The 17,692-nt window shown below is 35.8% G+C and overlaps 2 protein-coding genes across 2 annotated transcripts; both read left to right on the forward strand.

Annotated features, from left to right (window-relative positions):
* Nucleotides 1-231: 231 nt before the first annotated feature.
* DhpD (guanine deaminase) lies at nucleotides 232-9,980 on the forward strand. Its single transcript, XM_028183170.2, has 4 exons — nucleotides 232-616; nucleotides 1,476-6,150; nucleotides 6,744-6,902; nucleotides 8,662-9,980. Exons 1-4 carry the CDS (start codon nucleotides 321-323, stop codon nucleotides 8,857-8,859), a joined length of 5,328 nt encoding a protein of 1,775 aa, XP_028038971.2. The 5' UTR covers nucleotides 232-320; the 3' UTR covers nucleotides 8,860-9,980.
* A 53-nt stretch (nucleotides 9,981-10,033) lies between these two features.
* LOC114249513 (guanine deaminase) lies at nucleotides 10,034-16,499 on the forward strand. Its single transcript, XM_028183116.2, has 8 exons — nucleotides 10,034-10,558; nucleotides 10,802-11,062; nucleotides 12,010-12,228; nucleotides 12,523-12,630; nucleotides 12,917-13,024; nucleotides 13,607-13,772; nucleotides 15,588-15,734; nucleotides 16,209-16,499. The coding sequence occupies exons 1-8, from the start codon at nucleotides 10,460-10,462 to the stop codon at nucleotides 16,433-16,435; spliced, it is 1,335 nt and encodes a 444-aa protein (XP_028038917.2). The 5' UTR covers nucleotides 10,034-10,459; the 3' UTR covers nucleotides 16,436-16,499.
* Nucleotides 16,500-17,692: the final 1,193 nt, after the last annotated feature.

The following is a 17,692-nucleotide window of genomic DNA, read 5'->3' on the forward strand; positions in this document are numbered from 1 at the left end:
AGACCCTTCCTAGGAATTAGCCTACAATCTGTTACGGTACAACAAATACAAACTCTTTTTAAACTTACAATTTTATTCTTAAACGTCATCAGAGTAATGACAACACCCGAAAACAATTTATAAAAAAAATACATTATTATTCTACTACATATTTGTTTCTGTTTATTTTTATAAAATAGCTTTTAAGTCAATTTATATTAGAGAACATATTATGTGTATCGTAACCTTATGGATTAGTGATTTTTTTTGTGATAAATACAACCTCGTTTTATTAGGCACCCATCAAAATTTTAGTGTAAATTAATAAACGTTAATAAGATATGAATTTTCGTAAAACACGCGCCCAATCCCGAAGAAATTCCATGAACATAATCTTGGACACAGGGAAATGGCAAAACTATGGAAAACGAATATCTCAAAGGGATTTCGAAGCAGAAGAGGAAGAATCTGACGACGAACCCAAGTACAACGAGATAAAGGATTGGGTGCAACAGTTCTTTGAGAGAAACAGTGAATGTTCCGACCAAAACGATCAAGACGTTGAAGTTAAGCTAACGAATCAGCAGACGTTAATACTTTCTACGCTTGTCCCTGATGAAATATTGTTGATGGAAAAGTGAGACATTTAAAAATTTAAGTTTTTTTTTTACTGGGGTTACCGGAGCCCATAGACATCTACAACATAAATGCGCCACCTACCTAGAGATATAAGTTCTAAGGTCTCAAGTATAGTTACAACGGCTGCCCCACCCTTCAAACCGAAACGCATTACTGCTTCACGGCAGAAATAGCAGGGTGGTGGTACCTGCCCGCGCGGACTCACAAGAGGTCCTACCACCAGTAAATACTTACACGTAAAGTTCAGCTTTTGTCATTACCTTTTCACACACAGCCACAGCCTACCCAGTCCGCGTGAATTCCACCTGAAACCTAAACTCTTCGTGGCCATTCGCTTCGCTTCCTGGTTGTTCAAATCCCGCAGGCACGTCAATATTTCTAATGAAATACGCACTTAACACATGCTCACGAAAGCCTTCGACGATAATGTAATAACATCGTATATTAAAAATTAACCCCTCACAAATTGTAATGTGCGTAATTACTAAACAATTGAGACAGATTTCGAGTCTCAACGTATTTGCGACATTATGATGTCAATGTACTCCGGTAGCTAATTTTTAGCAAGTGAGCCGTGGCCTCGTTCGTTTGCTTACACAATAAACAACCAAAATTCTCATTTGTATTGACATAATCCTCGATCACACAACAACAAAAATAATTAACGATATAAATAGGCAAGATGTTGATACCGCCCAGTCCCAACGCCAATTTCAAGATAGAAGATAAATAAAGAAATAGATATATAATTGTGATTGTATCATTTTATCGTATCAAAACCACCTGAGGTATCATCTTTGATGCTTCGTATTTAATTTGATTATACTCTAAGATTCTAGATAAGATTTTTATTTTAGGTTTGATACAAACGATTTAAAGCGTTTCGTCGGCGTTGTCCTAATGGCTGACGTATCAGGGTATACCGCCCTTTCGGAACGCTACAACAATACTGGTAAAGGAGGAACATACAGACTCACAGTCACGTTGAATACGTACTTGGGCTCGCTCATAGAATTAATATACGCCTATGGAGGAGACGTTTTAAAATTCTCCGGCGATGCATTCTTAGCTCTCTGGAAGACCGACAAACGAACGTTTCTTTGTCATACAATTCATAACGTGATCGCCTGCGCATTAGTTATACAACATTCGTACTCATCCTACGAAACAGATGTTAAAGTCAGTCTAAAAGTTAAATTAGCAATCGCGGCTGGAAACCTCTTATTTGCCACAATAGGCACTGGAATTGACATGAACTATGTGCTATTTGGTTTACCCGTAGAAGAAGCCAAAGCAGCCGAAAGTTGTTGTGCATCAGGAGAAGTGACATTGACACCCACAGCATGGGGGCATTGCTATTCAAGAAATTATGACTATACCATTCAACAAAATGGATACGTTACTATTAAGGCCATATTGTACGACCCTCGCGAGAGCGATGTTATGAAACCGTTCATAGGCTTCGGTGGTATGATCAGACAAATTAGGAAGACATGTGCGGCAGTTGAGAATCTTCCCGATCATTCTTGGGAAACTTCTGATGGTCTGAGCCATGTAGATTTGTCGAAAAAGATCGAGATGCTTAATTTGCGTAAAGCAATTTTATTAGCTGAAGGGAAAAACATTGGCTCTGAACTAAGAAAGTTTATGATTAGACCGATACTAACTCAAATCGATGCACATCAGCCTCTCGAATATCTTACAGAAATGAGACAAGTTTCCATTTTATTCATTACTTTAAAACCCACAGAATGTCCGTTTCCACAACTGATTACAATTGTTAATAACTCATATCAGATAACATGTGAAATTGTTTACAAGTCAATGGGATGTGTCAATAAAATTATTCTCTTCGATAAAGATGTTATGATGTTGATAATCTTTGGTTTAAGAGGATACAAACACGAGTCCGAAGCGCAAGCTGCTCTTAAGTGCGCATTTAGTATAAAAAAATCAGTTTCAGCTTTAGGTGGGGTTCGAGAAGTCTCGGTAGGGGTAACTACAGGCCAAGTATATTGCGGGGTGGTGGGTCATCCTTTAAGGCAAGAATTTACCGTCATTGGAGCTACTGTAAACAAAGCTGCTAGGCTCATGTGCAAATTTAGAAATAAAATCACTTGCGATGAAACTACTTTTATTCAGAGCAAAATGTCCACAAATGCATTTACTCAACAACCAAAAACCGAATTGAAAGGTATAATTCACCCTGGAAAAATTTTTGAATACACAGAAGATATTCGGGCAAAAGAAATATATGAAATACCAATAATTCCACCACTGCTAAACCGTAAAGAGGAAATAGAGTGTTACCAAAGTTGGTTAGATCAGAATAATATGTCATTCCGACAGTTCGACGCTCTGTTATTGATAGGGGAATCACGAATAGGAAAATCAAGAACCTTAGAGTGGATGGCGCGCTATGCCAGAAACTACAGTTATCATGTAACGTACATCAATTTAACTTCTATCCACTCTGCTAATGCATATTTAGCATTAAGTGAAATCGTCAATCAAATGTTAGATCTTAAAGAGCCAATACATGGTTTTGTCAAAGAAGAAAAGATCGTACAGCTTCTTAAAGTTTATAATGAAGACTTATGCTATTTAAATAAGATAATCCGCGTTCGTTTCGCTTATCAAGACAAGATCCAGTCTTTAAACGAACAACAGCGTAAAGAAAAAACCAAACAAGTTTTTATGAAGCTCTTGAAAGCAATTGCAAATACTCATGTCGTATTTTTAGATGACTTACAAAATCTTGATTCTTTCTCGTGGGAGTTTGTAAAGTTAATGTTCACTACAATGAAGATTTTTACGGTTTTTTCTGTGACACGCGGGAAATTTAGTGCCATTCAAAATTGGCTTTACGACGTCTTTACTCACAACAGCATTAGAAAAATTGTTTTAGGGCCATTATCTTCAAACTGGATAGCTCCCTTAGCTTGTCAAATATTAGATATCGATGCTGTACCTAACGATTTGTGTAATGCATTGAGAATCAAATGTCAAGGAATGCCAGGATTCGTTGAAAGTTTTATTATTCATTTATTTTCAATAGGAGCTTTGGAAGTCAAGAAAATAAAAGACGATGAAATTGAACAATTTAAATCCGAAGACTTACAGTTTCCTGATACGAATCTGCTACAACCACAAGCTGTGCGTATGTCGGACCAATCGACGCTTGATGAATTACTAAAAAACGACAGCAAAGAATTTGTCGAAATTTGCATCGTTACAATAAAATCTGAATTAAATTTAAATATAAATTGTCAAAATTTAGACGCATTAATTATGATCCAAATAGACTCCCTCACTCCGTACCAACAACTGCTACTTAAAATAGCTTCGGTTGTCGGCACTACCGTATCGAGAATTCTATTGGAAAGTATAATGTACAATAACGATTGGTTAACTACCGCAAAAGCCATCAAGAGACTATTTGCTATGCGCATACTATCATGCGCAAATGTAAATAGGAAATGGTATCGTAATAATACGTCAACTTCTACGACATCCTCTGATGCAATGCCGCAAGTTAACCTGGCTTGTGATTGTTCATTTGATCATGATCCTGATGCGTGGGAGAATCTTCCTAAGTATGCTTTTTGTAAAGTTATGAAATTCAAAAACAAAAACGCGAGAAAAACTTGCTACGAGCTCTTGCCAGTGAATCAGAAGAAGGAATTCCACGCTCGCATTATTAACTATTTGGAGACTAACAGACAAAAATGTCAAAGTTGCGGCGGTACTATTATGATAGTACAATCAAAAAATTACATGCTGTCACTTGAAACCGACCATGAAGGTAATTTACAGGACAAGGTAAGTGATACGGGCAGTAATAGTGACTGGAATGAAACTGATACAAATTTAGAAATGAAAAGTACCAATCGACTCAAATCGAATTTTAATAGCGTTCTAGACAGCGGTACGACTGTAAGACCAAGTGATAACATAGTATTTCATGATGAAGCTTCAAATAACAATTTCACGCCAATTTTAAAAAGAAAGAGTACCGATGATGTTTCTAGTATAAAGTTAAAAAAATCAATAAAAAGAGTTACAATGACCAGTTTAAATTTTAGAAAAGCCAGTTTAACTAATTTCGAGTCGTACAAGATTTTCGATATGCTTCGTGCAGTCTCTGAAGCAGAAACAGTAAGTGATTGGAATGCGCTTGGCGCTATTGATAGCCAAGATCATATTCTAACTGATAATCATAATAAATCTTTCAATGTTAGAATCGAAAAAGGAGTTTCTCATATAAACTTCAATAAATGTACTTGTGCGGAATTGAAAATTGTTATATACGAGCAACTCATATATCATGCGCAAAAAGCGGAACAGAAAATAAAATTGATTGATTTTACGATAAAATACTGCTACTTAAATTTGCTTGCCAATAATACTGAAAAAATATTCCCCAAACTTGAAGAAGCGGAGAGAATGTGTTTGGAAAAAAATGAAATCTTAAGCGTACTTGACCAAAAACGGTTTTTGGGAAAAATATTATCAATAAAAGCAGCAGCATGCTTAATTTGCGGAAAGCTCACTGCTGCAAAGCGTGATTTAATTCGAGCATCGCGAATTTACAACTTCAACTTCCTGAAAGTATCGGGTTTTATATCGTTAAATAAATTATTTAATTTCATGAAAATTGAAAAACGAAAAAACCGATTAAGCCAGAAACTCATGAAATCTGATGCGGTATTTTTTCTCAATGTCACTACATTATTGTACTCGACGCTAGGTGACGATAGTCTTTCTAGAAACGCTGCGCTGACGGCTCTAGATTATGTACAGAGAGTAGAATGTAACTTGATAGATTTATGTGAAACATACAGTAATGCTATTCAAGTGGAAATAGACCGCGGCACTTCAGATAATACTGAAAAAATTGAAAAATTAGCATGCCAGTCACTCAGACAGTTACAAAAGGAAATTAAAGCTGAAGAACTGTATGCTATTGGTAAACTTTTCAGTGCAACTTTCAAGGCAAGAGTCTGCAGAGGAAAGCTCGCTGAAAGTGCTCGATCAGGATTTAGAGCACTTACTATTAGTCGCTTTCTCCAAGCCTACACGGTTTCTTTAGATATTATTCCCGATTTATTTTACGTCCTGCTAGCCCGACGCCGTATTGAAGAAGCAATTGATGTTGTCCAACTAACATTGCGTTTGGGTCACAATCAGATTTCGCTTGTTTGTGAAACTTGGTACTACGCTTTGTGCATAGATTTAATTTTGGACGCGGGTTTCCAATTAGAAACTCCTCAAGAAATCAGCCGTTTTGCTGAATATGCTTTGGAATCGGGAAAATCCGGTGGACAAAGTCGCCGTCGTTTAGTAGTTGGATTATGGACTTATTGGCTTAGAGTCGATATTGAACGAAAAGCAAAGAGATTCGAAAATGAAGCATTGAGCTGGATGTCATGCGAAACTGACAACGGGTCGCTGACAACGCTAATTAGTGCAATGAGACTAGCCGAAGGAATGCTCGAAAGTTTGGCGAGAAAAGTAGACGATTTAAGAAAGGTTGTCTTTTTATTATATCTGAAATAGATGTACATGATTTAAAATGAATTTGTCTGTAATTTTTAATGACTTAGATGCGAAGGTGAGCTCACGACTTGCGTTTGTCTGAGCCCATAGGCATCGCAGTATGAATGCCGCCAATGACTTGGAGACATGAGAGCTAAGTCTCAATTGCATCGGACTATCCTAATCTAAGAACCGGAATGCCTTTCTATTACGTTGTTAAAACGTGAAGGACAATTATGCAAGCCCTTTTTCACTTGTGGTAGAATGTCTTTTAAGCCCGTACGGACAGACATCATTACCCTGCCTATTTTTACCGTGAAACAGTAATGCATTTCGGTTTGAAGGATGGGGCAGCCGTTGTACTATAAAACTGAGATTTAGATCTCATATCATCATAAGATGGATGATAGCGCTGAAGATGTCTATGGGCTACGAAAGCCACTTAAAACCAGGCGGGTCGTGAACTCGTCCACCCAACAAGGCAGTAAAAAACCACCAGACATGCCCTACCATCAGGAGGTGCGCAAAATTATAATGTGCGATATTTCTTTCATCGCCCTATGTGTATCAATGAATTTACTGTACAGGTAGTAGATATAATGGAACTCCGGTCGATTGCTGACAAAGAGTTGACAGGACTCGAAGCAGACGCTCGTTTAATACGCAGCTTATATCCTCGATGGCTATTGTTAAAAGCTAACTCATTAAAGCTTTCCGGTCGATCAGCGACATCCTTGCTCAATCAGGTACCTACCTAAAATTATAACTATTATACCAAATTTTCTTTACGTTATCGTAAGCCACATTAACAATAAAATACGTAGTTTAAAAACTAAAAAAGCGCGTTTAAATAGCAAACCGAAGAAACAATTCATTTCATCTTTTTCTTTATACTGTTGATACTGGTAAGGACATTAGAGCGAAGTTATAGAATTGCTGTATTATCATCGATCTTTGATGCGTATGGGAATTATCAAGTTAACGTCTTGAAGTCTGTGAAAATGATATTAAAGTTTTGTTGAAATACAGGGTGGGCAAATTTGAGGTTAGGAAGTAAATTGACTTAAAAACACACTTTTTTTTTGACAAATTCAGTTTTGTTGATACCAATGTAAACTAGAATTATGGGAATTAATGATGGAATATGATTTCTGGCAAATGTCCACATTTAGCACGTCGGCACACGTCCGTTCTTTTTACAAAATTTAGAATCACAATTTGCAACAAAGCTTCGCTTATCTCGTCAATGGAGCGCCGAATTTCATCTTTCAGAGCGTCAGTTGTTCACGTAAGCCCGCTCTTTCAAATGGCCCCAGAGAAAATGATCCAGCGGCGATAAATCACATGAACGAGGTGGCCAATTGACATCGCCAAATCGAGAAATTACGCAACCGGGAAATTTCTCATGCAATAACTGAATTGTTTGAACGACTGTGTGGCTTATGGCGCCGCAGCGCCGTCTTGTTGGAACCAAGGGTCACTGATGTCAACGTTAACCTATTGTGGCCACAAAAAATTGGTTATCATGGTTTGGTAGCGCAGAGAATTCACGGTGACGGCGTTTCGTTGCTCATTATCGAAAAAATACGGGCTGATGATTCCACCTTACCACAAACCGCACCATACGGTCACTTTCTTTGGATGTAATGGTTTTTCGAGGAGTGTTTGTGGATTTTGTGAGCTTCATATGCGACAATTTTGTTTGTTTACATAACCGCCTAATTGAAAATGAGCCTCATCATTAAAGATGATTTTGTTAAAAAATGCATTGTTTTCGTTCAGTTTTTCAAACAGCCAATTCACAAACGTTCGACGCAAGCAATGGTTGGCCGGCTGTAATTCTTGAACGAGTTGAACTTTATAAGCGTCGAGATGAAAATCTTTATGCAAAATGTTGCACAAAGTGCCTCTGGTGATGACCAATTGTTGCGAACGTCGACGCGTTGATGTTCCAGGCTCATTATCAACACTTTGCTGTACAGCGGTTATGTTGGCATCACTACGGCCACTACGAGCGTATTGTTTTGGTCTATTGTCATCAACAGTACACCGAGCCTCGAATTTAGCCATTAAATTAGGCACAGCTGTCTCAGAAGGAGCCTGATTACGAGGAAAAGCTGCTCGAATTTTACGAAGTGATACAGCAAAATTTTCACCATTTTGATAGTAAAATTTCACAAGTAAAATTTTTTGTTCAAGAGTGTAGCGTTCCATGGTTAAAATTTCCCAACTTTTAACTATACAAATGTTAAAGAATGACAGCTTAATTCTTGACCTCAAATTTGCCTACCCTTGATAAAGATAAATACATACTTTACTTCTGGTCTGGCCCGAAGTAAAGCGCGTAGCGCAAGACCGATTGCAATGGCAAAATACTATTGAAGACCTCTGCCCCAACCGGGGGCCTTAGGAGTTTAAACACTGTTAATTAGGTACACCACTACCAATCATTAATCTCAAACATTAACATGTGCAAATGTTACGTTAAATTTTATTGTTATACAGTCTCTAGAAGAATCACGACGTACTCATAATCGACTAGAAGAAGCTCTCACGTTGGCAGCGTTATCACAATCTGTAATCTGGAAACAAACCGCTCGAACTGGAGTATTCATGCACTGGAAAGACGGCATCGACCACGTTCAAACTTCATGGCACCAGCTCCTTTATAAAATAACTACAACAAGGCAAACCTCATTTTAATATGAACTCTTTTCTTTAGTCAAGGTAAGTGTTATTTTTAACAAGTTACGCGTGGATTGGATGTTGTTTTTTAGTATAATGTATTAAGATATTGCATAGCTTTTATTGCGGGCTTTGAGCGCGGCGACCGAATCAAGAAATTCTGTAACGAAAATAAAACCTAACACCCCCATTCCGCCTACCAAATAGCTCGCGTTCAACACATTCACAGGTTGCGCTTGTGTAGTGTTTGTGAATAAGCGCGCAGCGTGACGTCACACTACATGCGCATCATGAAAATTCTGCCCATCTCTCGCGCGGTCTAGCTTATGAGTGTTTTTTTTTTATTGCTTAGATGGGTGAACGAGCTCACAGCCCACCTGGTGTTAAGTGGTTACTGGAATCCATAGACATCCACTACGTAAATGCGCCACCCACCTTGAGATATAAGTTCTAAGGTAAGCAGGGCGGTGGTACCCACCCGCGCGGACTCACAAAAGGTCCTACCACCAGTAAAAGGGGACAGTTAATGTCACCTGTTAAGGGGACAGTTAATGTTTTGCTTTTGTTAATGTTTATAAATATAGAGGGTCTTATTTTATTATTGTTTAATATTAAATTAATATTTTCTAATTATAATTGCATAAGTTGTTAAAAAATGCAATTCAATAGCTTTATCGAGACAGCCCTCGAGTGCCACACGTGTTTTTTATTACTAATAGATCTCATAAAAAAAAATTATGATTGAAAGATTACTGGTGGCCCGGAGGCCTTTCCAGTTTTACCAGGAAAGGTGGGCGAGCAAAGGCTTAGTCAGGAGGTCCCCTTAAAAATATTGATCGATCCTGAGTACATACCGAAAGCATCTTATAACACAGTATACAACGGCTTAGATCTTAACCACAGGGTTCTACATAGCTTCTCTGAAATTTCATATATGCAAAGATCATAACGATTATAGCTGCCATAGGACGATCTGTAGAAACGGGTCAAAAATAATTTAATAAGATGTGAACTAAAAGTAAACAAATATATTTCCACAAACATTTCCAATGAACTCGACAAATAACAATATAATTTTCCATCATGGTTCATAACAACCACAAAATGTCAACAAACACTAGGAACTACTAGGAAAACGTTTCCACAGAGCAATCGAATACATATTACTTACTATTTGTTGTAAATTTCCATTCAAAACGAGCTGCTCAGTAAATATTTTTGACATTCTACATTGAAATTCAAAGGCTTTTTTTTTATTGCATAGATGGGTGAACGAGCTCACGGCTCACCTGGTGTTAAGTGGTTACCGGAGCCCCTAGAAGTCAATCATAATGTGAATATACTGTGCAACAGAAATATATTCGGATGCCGAAATTTAATCAAACACTACATTGCCCTATCAATTTCCCCAGCAATATCCGGCAAAGGCGAGGGGGCGCGGGGTCTGTCAAGTGGCTAGTTGTTTTGACTTTTGAATATTGTACTTAGTTGAACAAATTACACTACTGATAAAGTTGAAAAATAATTACCTATGTCATCATTCATAATTATTATTTCAACTATCGCTAATGTCATATAACTTGTAACTTTGTAAGTTTAATTTACTGAAAATAGAAAAATGACCCGGAAACATACCTTTGTTGGTGCTTACGCTCATTCCGATAACAAAAGACAACTTTCTGTATGTTTCGGGTTTTTGACTATTGAAAATGGAAAGGTAAATATTAGAAAACAATTACAACTGAACATTTTATGTTAGCATTAACTTAAGTTGCTCGGTAACATCTTTAAGAGCTACATGTACATATTTATCTCTGGAAGTAAAATACATTATAAATGTTACCTAAGTGTCAGTGCACATTCAATCTTAATTAACCTTAAAGCATAACTATTCCATTGCACGTTAATATTCTGTTTTAATGACATCACATTTTGTTTTAATCGCAATAAAATATTTCAGATAACACAAAAAGGATCAATTGAAGAGTTTGAAGAGCTTCTCAGTTCTGGTAAATTCAGTGAGCACATTGTAATAAATCTAAGTGATAGTCAACTAATAATTCCTGGATTTATTGACTGTCATATCCATGCTCCACAATTCCCCAACATTGGCCTCGGCTTAGACAGACCTTTACTTGAATGGCTGGACAAATATACATTCCCATTAGAAAAGAAGTACAGTGACACTGTATTTGCAAGTAAAGTCTATGATCAAGTTGTTGTAAGTTTGTATATAACATTCAAGACATTCCTTTATTGTTAAAAAATTGGTTGCATTGCATTTCCAGAGGAAATTTTACCAAATTCCAAATTACTCTTAAATTAAGTTTATAGCGTTTCCTGAGAGCTGGCTTACTTTCTTCTATGAGTAATTGACATTTCTTCTATGAGAACGAGTTAAAAAAGCTTAGTTAGCAGAAAGCCTATATATGTATTACTGGTATCCTTATTTATGGTTACTAGTTATAGTTGTACAATTCCTTCATTCCTGTCCTTCATTTTTATAAAATACTAGCGGCACGCTCCGGCACCGCTCGGGTCTTTAACAAAAATTTCAATGATATTTGTTTTATTTTTGTAAATAAAAGAACACTTACTGCGGCATAACTATAATAGTTTGACTTATGCTGTCGCAACACTTTTTGTAAATAATAATGTGTTCTACAAAGTCGTACTACATTATTTTGTTGATGATAGATCAATAGTTTTCGCAGGGCACGCTATGTAAAGAATAATTTAGGTAATTTTTTTACACCTTGGGTTACATTATTGGAGTTTTAGTAAGGATCCCTAATTTTTTCAATAAAGATTATAGCCTATATCACTCGGGAATAGTGTAGCTTTCAGACAGTGAAAGAATTTTTCAAATCGGTTCAGTAGTTTCAGAGCCTATTCAATACAAACAAACAAACAAACAAATAAATCTTTCCTCTTTATAATATTAGTATAGATTTATACAAATCTTACTATCCCTCAGAAATAGGCATCTTGTCGTTTTCTGTACCCTTCACAATGTGTATGTAAAATGTTACGATTGTTTTAGAAGTTAAAATGTGAAAGCAATCAAATACATTTTTAATTTGTTAATATTCTGTGCAACACTAAAAATTATGTCTCTATATCAGTATTTGACATAATAAAAAAATAAGAAACTTTTCACATTTTCAGCAAAGATTGTTAAAAAATGGCACAACCACAGCTTGCTACTTTGGATCATTACATTTGGATGGTACATTAGAGCTAGTGAAGAGTGTCCTCAAGTATCATCAAAGGGCATTTGTTGGAAAAGTCAGCATGAATTTACAGAATGATGAAGGATACTATAATTCAACAGAAAAGGAATTGCAAGACGCTGAAGAGTTTGTACAGAAAGTACTAGACTATAAAGTAAGCTTCGAATTCATTTCATATATTTTATTTATTTGTTAATGTGGTTTAGTTTTCATTACTTTAGCAGAGAACAGAAACTTAAAATATACAGGCTTGAGCTATAATTGCTGAACTGAGCTGTAATTGTGATATTAGTTACTAACTTCATAGTTGTTGTCAAATACCAAGACCACTAACCACTTGTCATTTGTGATTCCAATAAACGTTCATTTTCAATAACCATAACAAACTTAATTCAAATATAACTTGTAGGTTAATTTTATAGTTAAAATGCTTCTTTTTTATTTTCAGAATGAGCTAATTCAACCAGTTGTCACACCAAGATTTGCTGTCAGTTGTGATCATCAACTGTTAAGTGGACTCGCAATGATCGCTAACAAATATGGTTGTAGTATGCAGGTGAATAATAAACATGTTCTTTAACAATATTAAAATATATTTTAAAAGTTGAACATTAACAATTAAGACCCCTGACTCTTGATTTTTGGAAAAGCAATTGTTTCTAACAATCACAGAATACAAATTATTGTTTTGATATAAGTTGTGATGGCTATATGTGTCTGGGATCACTTTCATTTTAATGTAAAATTTATACAACTCTTTTATATGATAAAAGATAAGTAACCCATTATAATTTATTCTTTATTTATGGTCTTAATTTTCAGCATTTTATTATTATTTACAGAGTCATGTGTGTGAAAATTTAAAGGAAATAAATTATGTTTTGGAAATAAATCCACACTGCAAAAGTTATTGTGAAGTTTATGACAAGAGTAAAATTTTGCATGAAAAGGTAGAAAATAATTTTGGTATTTACTTCTTTAAATTTACGTCTTATTACATGATACATACAATGACTAATGAACATATTCATATTCATTCTTAGTTTATGTCATGTCGTCAATATGTTTAAGTGATAAATAATAGAAATAAATACTCTAATCTATAAGTTAAAGTATCAAGTTAAAATGTTGTATGTGACAAGTTCTGGTATAGCCAACCAGTGAATGCCAAATGTTTTAGGAAAGTTTCTGAATCTAATTAGAAACTGAATCTAGACTTAAATTATCGCAATCAAGCATTTTCTATTTGCTACTACTACTACTTTTTTACTGGTGGTAGGACCTCTTGTGAGTCCGCGCGGGTGGGTACCACCACCCAGCCTATTTCTGCCGTGAAGCAGTAATGTGTTTCGGTTTGAAGGGTGGGGCAGCCGTTTTAACTATACGTGAGACCTTAGAACTCAAGGTGGGTGGCGCATTTACGTTGTGGATGTCTATGGGCTCCAGTAACCACTTAACACCAGGTGGGCTGTGAGCTCGTCCACCCATGTAAGCAATAAAAAAAATTAAAAAAATACTAATATCTGTTCCAGTGTATAATGGCACATGCTGTACATCTAACAGATGAAGAGATTGATTTACTGTCAAAGAAAGGAGTCTCCGTAGCTCACTGTCCTGCTTCGAACACTCGCCTAAAGTCAGGCCTCTGTCCTGTTAGGAAGCTTCTGGACAATAATATTGTCGTTGGTCTTGGAACAGGTATTGGAATTTAATGTTTTGCAAATTCAGATATAAATAATGCAATGTGAATTGAGGATGTCTCACCATGCCGCGCCCTAACCGAATCGTTTAAATTATATTAATCATCGTTTAAATTATATATATTAGTATCAACTATTAAAACCTACTTGATACGTAGGGCCGGATTTAAACTTAATACTGCTCCTGTGCACCTTAAAAAAATCCGCCCCGATACTGGATTGTTACTTAAACTTATACTTTATATTTTTTATTTTTCAAAATTAAAATATCTAATTTATTGCTGAACCTTTATTATAATATATGTTATATATCCCAAAAACCTGAATAGATATTTGTTTTTTTTTTCTAACAAATATAAATTTGGCACTAATGCCCGTATCTTTAGACGTTTCGTAAAATAGTCCTCCACTCTTAACTCATCCGATGATGCTCGAGAATTCCCTCCAAACTTACTCGAATTTGGTATTTTTAGTCGACCATTACAATATTCCTCAACTGTCCTCGAGTGAGGTAATAATGATGAAAATTTGATCAAGCTAGCATCAAACCCATAGAGTTCTGTAGTCTATGGTCATTGTTTAATGTCAAAGTCAAGCTGCCGCTGTCTGTTTGACACTAGACGAACTTGTTTGATGTTTTGGTTGCTGAGTTATTCGTAAATATGTGTGCGTGCGGTAAATCTGAAAGTGTATTATTTATTTTCTAACCTATCATTATTTTAGATTTCGGATCCGGCTTTGTATTTTTATTCGCCGCTTTTATGTGATTTTGGTTGCATCCTGTTGTTGAAGTGCTTTTCCACAACCACCAGTTTATTATTATATAAATAAAACTTATAATCGCATTGACTTTATTTATCAGGTAGTAAGCAAAATATGACTCTTATGTAGGTAAATAAAATAAAGAGTTTCAAATGTCTAACCTCGAACTATTTACTTTATTAATAAATATTATCAAACTTAAATTATCAAAATATGCGCGAATCATGCACAGATCCAGGCCATTGCACAACAATATCATATATTTCCATTTGCGGTCCACATACTATTTGGACATTGATAGAAAACCAGCCTTGAGGAACGTTCAAGGTACGTCGCGACGTACCTTAACTTGACAGTTCGGTCACTTCACTCCGGTTAGGAAATTTTTCCAAGGACGTTTGAGTGGAGTTTATTTTTACGACTAATCATACCAAAACACGCGTTGGAGGTTGAGTCGAGTCGAGTTACGCTCGTGTGAACGACTAAAGATACGGGTGTAAGGGTATCTCATAATTATATTACTTAAAAAAAATTTAATTAAATTTCTTTAATTTCAGAAAATAGAACAATCTATTATTATTTTAAATCTCCAAGGAAATAAATTGATTAAATTATTTTGTTATTTTGTTTAGGTACCATTTAACACTCGATTAGCACATAACCAAATTAATTTTTTTTTAAATTTCATTGTAAATGACCGTTGATAATCTTTTAAATCTATCTATATATAAATGAATTGCAGTTCGTTAGTCTCGCTAAAACTCGAAAACGGCTGGACCAATTTCGCTAATTTTGGTCTTGAATTATTTGTGGAAGTCCAGAGAAGGTTTAAAAGGTAGATAAATATGAAAATGCTCGGAATTAAATAAAATAACAATTTTGTTTTTCCTTTGATGTGTCCCCCGTCGGACGGATTCTTTTTGTTTTTTTTTTTATGTTTTATACAAAAGTGTAGGCCTTTTATTAATCGATTGAGGCTCTACGAAGTCTGCCGGGTCAGCTAGTACAGTAATAAAAAATGACGCTTATAATTGGTATTTTTTCTATTCAGACGTGTCCGGAGGCGACAGTGCGACAATACTTGACGCCGTGCGCAGAACGATGGATGTGTCTACGTGCTTGGAACTACAAGGTGCCGATAATTATTCACTCGATTGGAAAGAAGCGTTTTATCTTGCAACATTGGGTGGCGCTAAAGGTGCATAGTATAACTTTAATTAATCCTCAATCGAAAATAAATAAGCCCCTATTGCTGTCAGATTTTGACTTATTTAATTAAACATAAAATAATAACAATAGAGCTAAGAAAACTATAAATTAATTTAAACTAAAACATAGTCTGCATTCGGCTTATCTCTCTTCTTAAGAGCTTGTCTCTCGACAAAGATATAAAGTTAATCTATACTAATATATAAATCTATAGTGGTTTTTACGGATATTCCGTTATAAATACGGAACCATGCATCCGATTGACTTGAAACTTGGTATCCATGTAGAAAATAAATGTACTTAATGGATAGGCTAATATTTATATGAGTGTTGGACTGTTGCGGGGGCGTTAATGATGAGAATCTTTGTGGGGCTGAGAAATAATAATGTTAATTTTAAATGCCCAGCGAAGCGGACGGGTACAGCTAGTCAATATTAAATTCGTAATGTTTTCTCCCGGCAGCTCTGAATTTGGATGATAAGATCGGAAATTTTGAAGTTGGCAAGGATTTCGACGCGCTACTAATAGACGCATACGCTCCCGACGGTCCCATAGACGAGTACGAGTATACCGTGGACGAAAATAAGGAAGAACATGCCGTGAGCCTTCTCCAAAGGTTCATCTATTTGGGGGACGATAGAAATATCCTCCAAGTCTATGTTAAAGGAAAGAGCGTCAAAACTATTTAATCATATTTTCTTTGTTACTTATTTACATATGTAAAGAATAGAGAATATATATAAATTGTTACAATTTTGTATTTATATTTTGGAATTCATCATTTTCAGCTGTAAGTATTTTTAGTTCAATTTAAACTTTTGCAATTGCTTGATATAACTTAGCTGTTTGGTGTGAAGAGGATACTAGAGACTAAAAACAACACAGCGTGAATTTCACCCTCACCCGTAAGGCGAAGTCAGATTAATTGTACTACAGCTAATTGTACAACAAAAATGTTTACGGGCGTCGGCCACTAGATGGCTTCGCTTCGATTAGTTTCCCATTGCTCCTGTAGATTGCAGTAGCATATTACCTTTTTTTTATTTTTAATGAAGGATTTTGTAAATTTTCAGAAGCCACAAATTGATAAAGTTTTATCAATTTTTATTATATTATTTTTTATTATATTTATTATAAAGTTTTATCAATTTGTCTATAACAAATAAAGACTTGTATGATTTTTTTTTTCTATGTTTAGTTATACTATAGTTAAATGCCGTAACTTTAACAACATATAAGTTTAGGGGCATCCGCTAAAAGATGTCGCTAGTTTCCATACGGAAAAAATATTTGTCTTAAAGTATCGCAGTTTCAGAGCCCTGGGTGAGCCGTGCCTACTCACAAGACGACGTATCGAAGTTACTATAATTGAGAACTTTAAAGGCATTTTTATTACACAATTGTTCCTTTACCGTGGATATTATATCGTACACTTGTTAGGTACTTATATGAGAAATATGCACTTTCCAGAGCATTTTAACTCTAGCTTAGTTTCGTCATCGGACACGAATAAATCGCACGTCTTTTCTCTTTAGGTCGACGAACGAAAATCTATTTTATTTTTATTTATTTCTTAGATGGGTGGACTAGCTCACAGCCCACCTGGTGTTAAGTGGTTACTAGAGCCCATAGATATCCATAACGTACCTAAATGCGCCACCCACCTTGAGATATTAAGTTCTAAGGTCTCAAGTATAGTTACGACGGCTGCCCCACCCTTCGAACCGAAACGCATTACTGCTTCACGGCAGAAATAGATAGGGCGGTGGTACCTACCGGTGCAGACTGACAAGAGGACTACCAGTAATTACGCAAATTATAATTTAGCGGGTTTCATTTTTATTACACGATGTTATTCCTTCACCGTGGAAGTCAATCGTGAACATTTGTTGAGTACGTATTTCTTTAGAAAAATTGGTACCCGCCTGAGATTCGAACACCGGTGC

This window comes from Bombyx mandarina, chromosome 07 (assembly GCF_030267445.1).
Source record: "Bombyx mandarina strain Sakado chromosome 07, ASM3026744v2".
Taxonomy (NCBI): domain Eukaryota; kingdom Metazoa; phylum Arthropoda; class Insecta; order Lepidoptera; family Bombycidae; genus Bombyx; species Bombyx mandarina.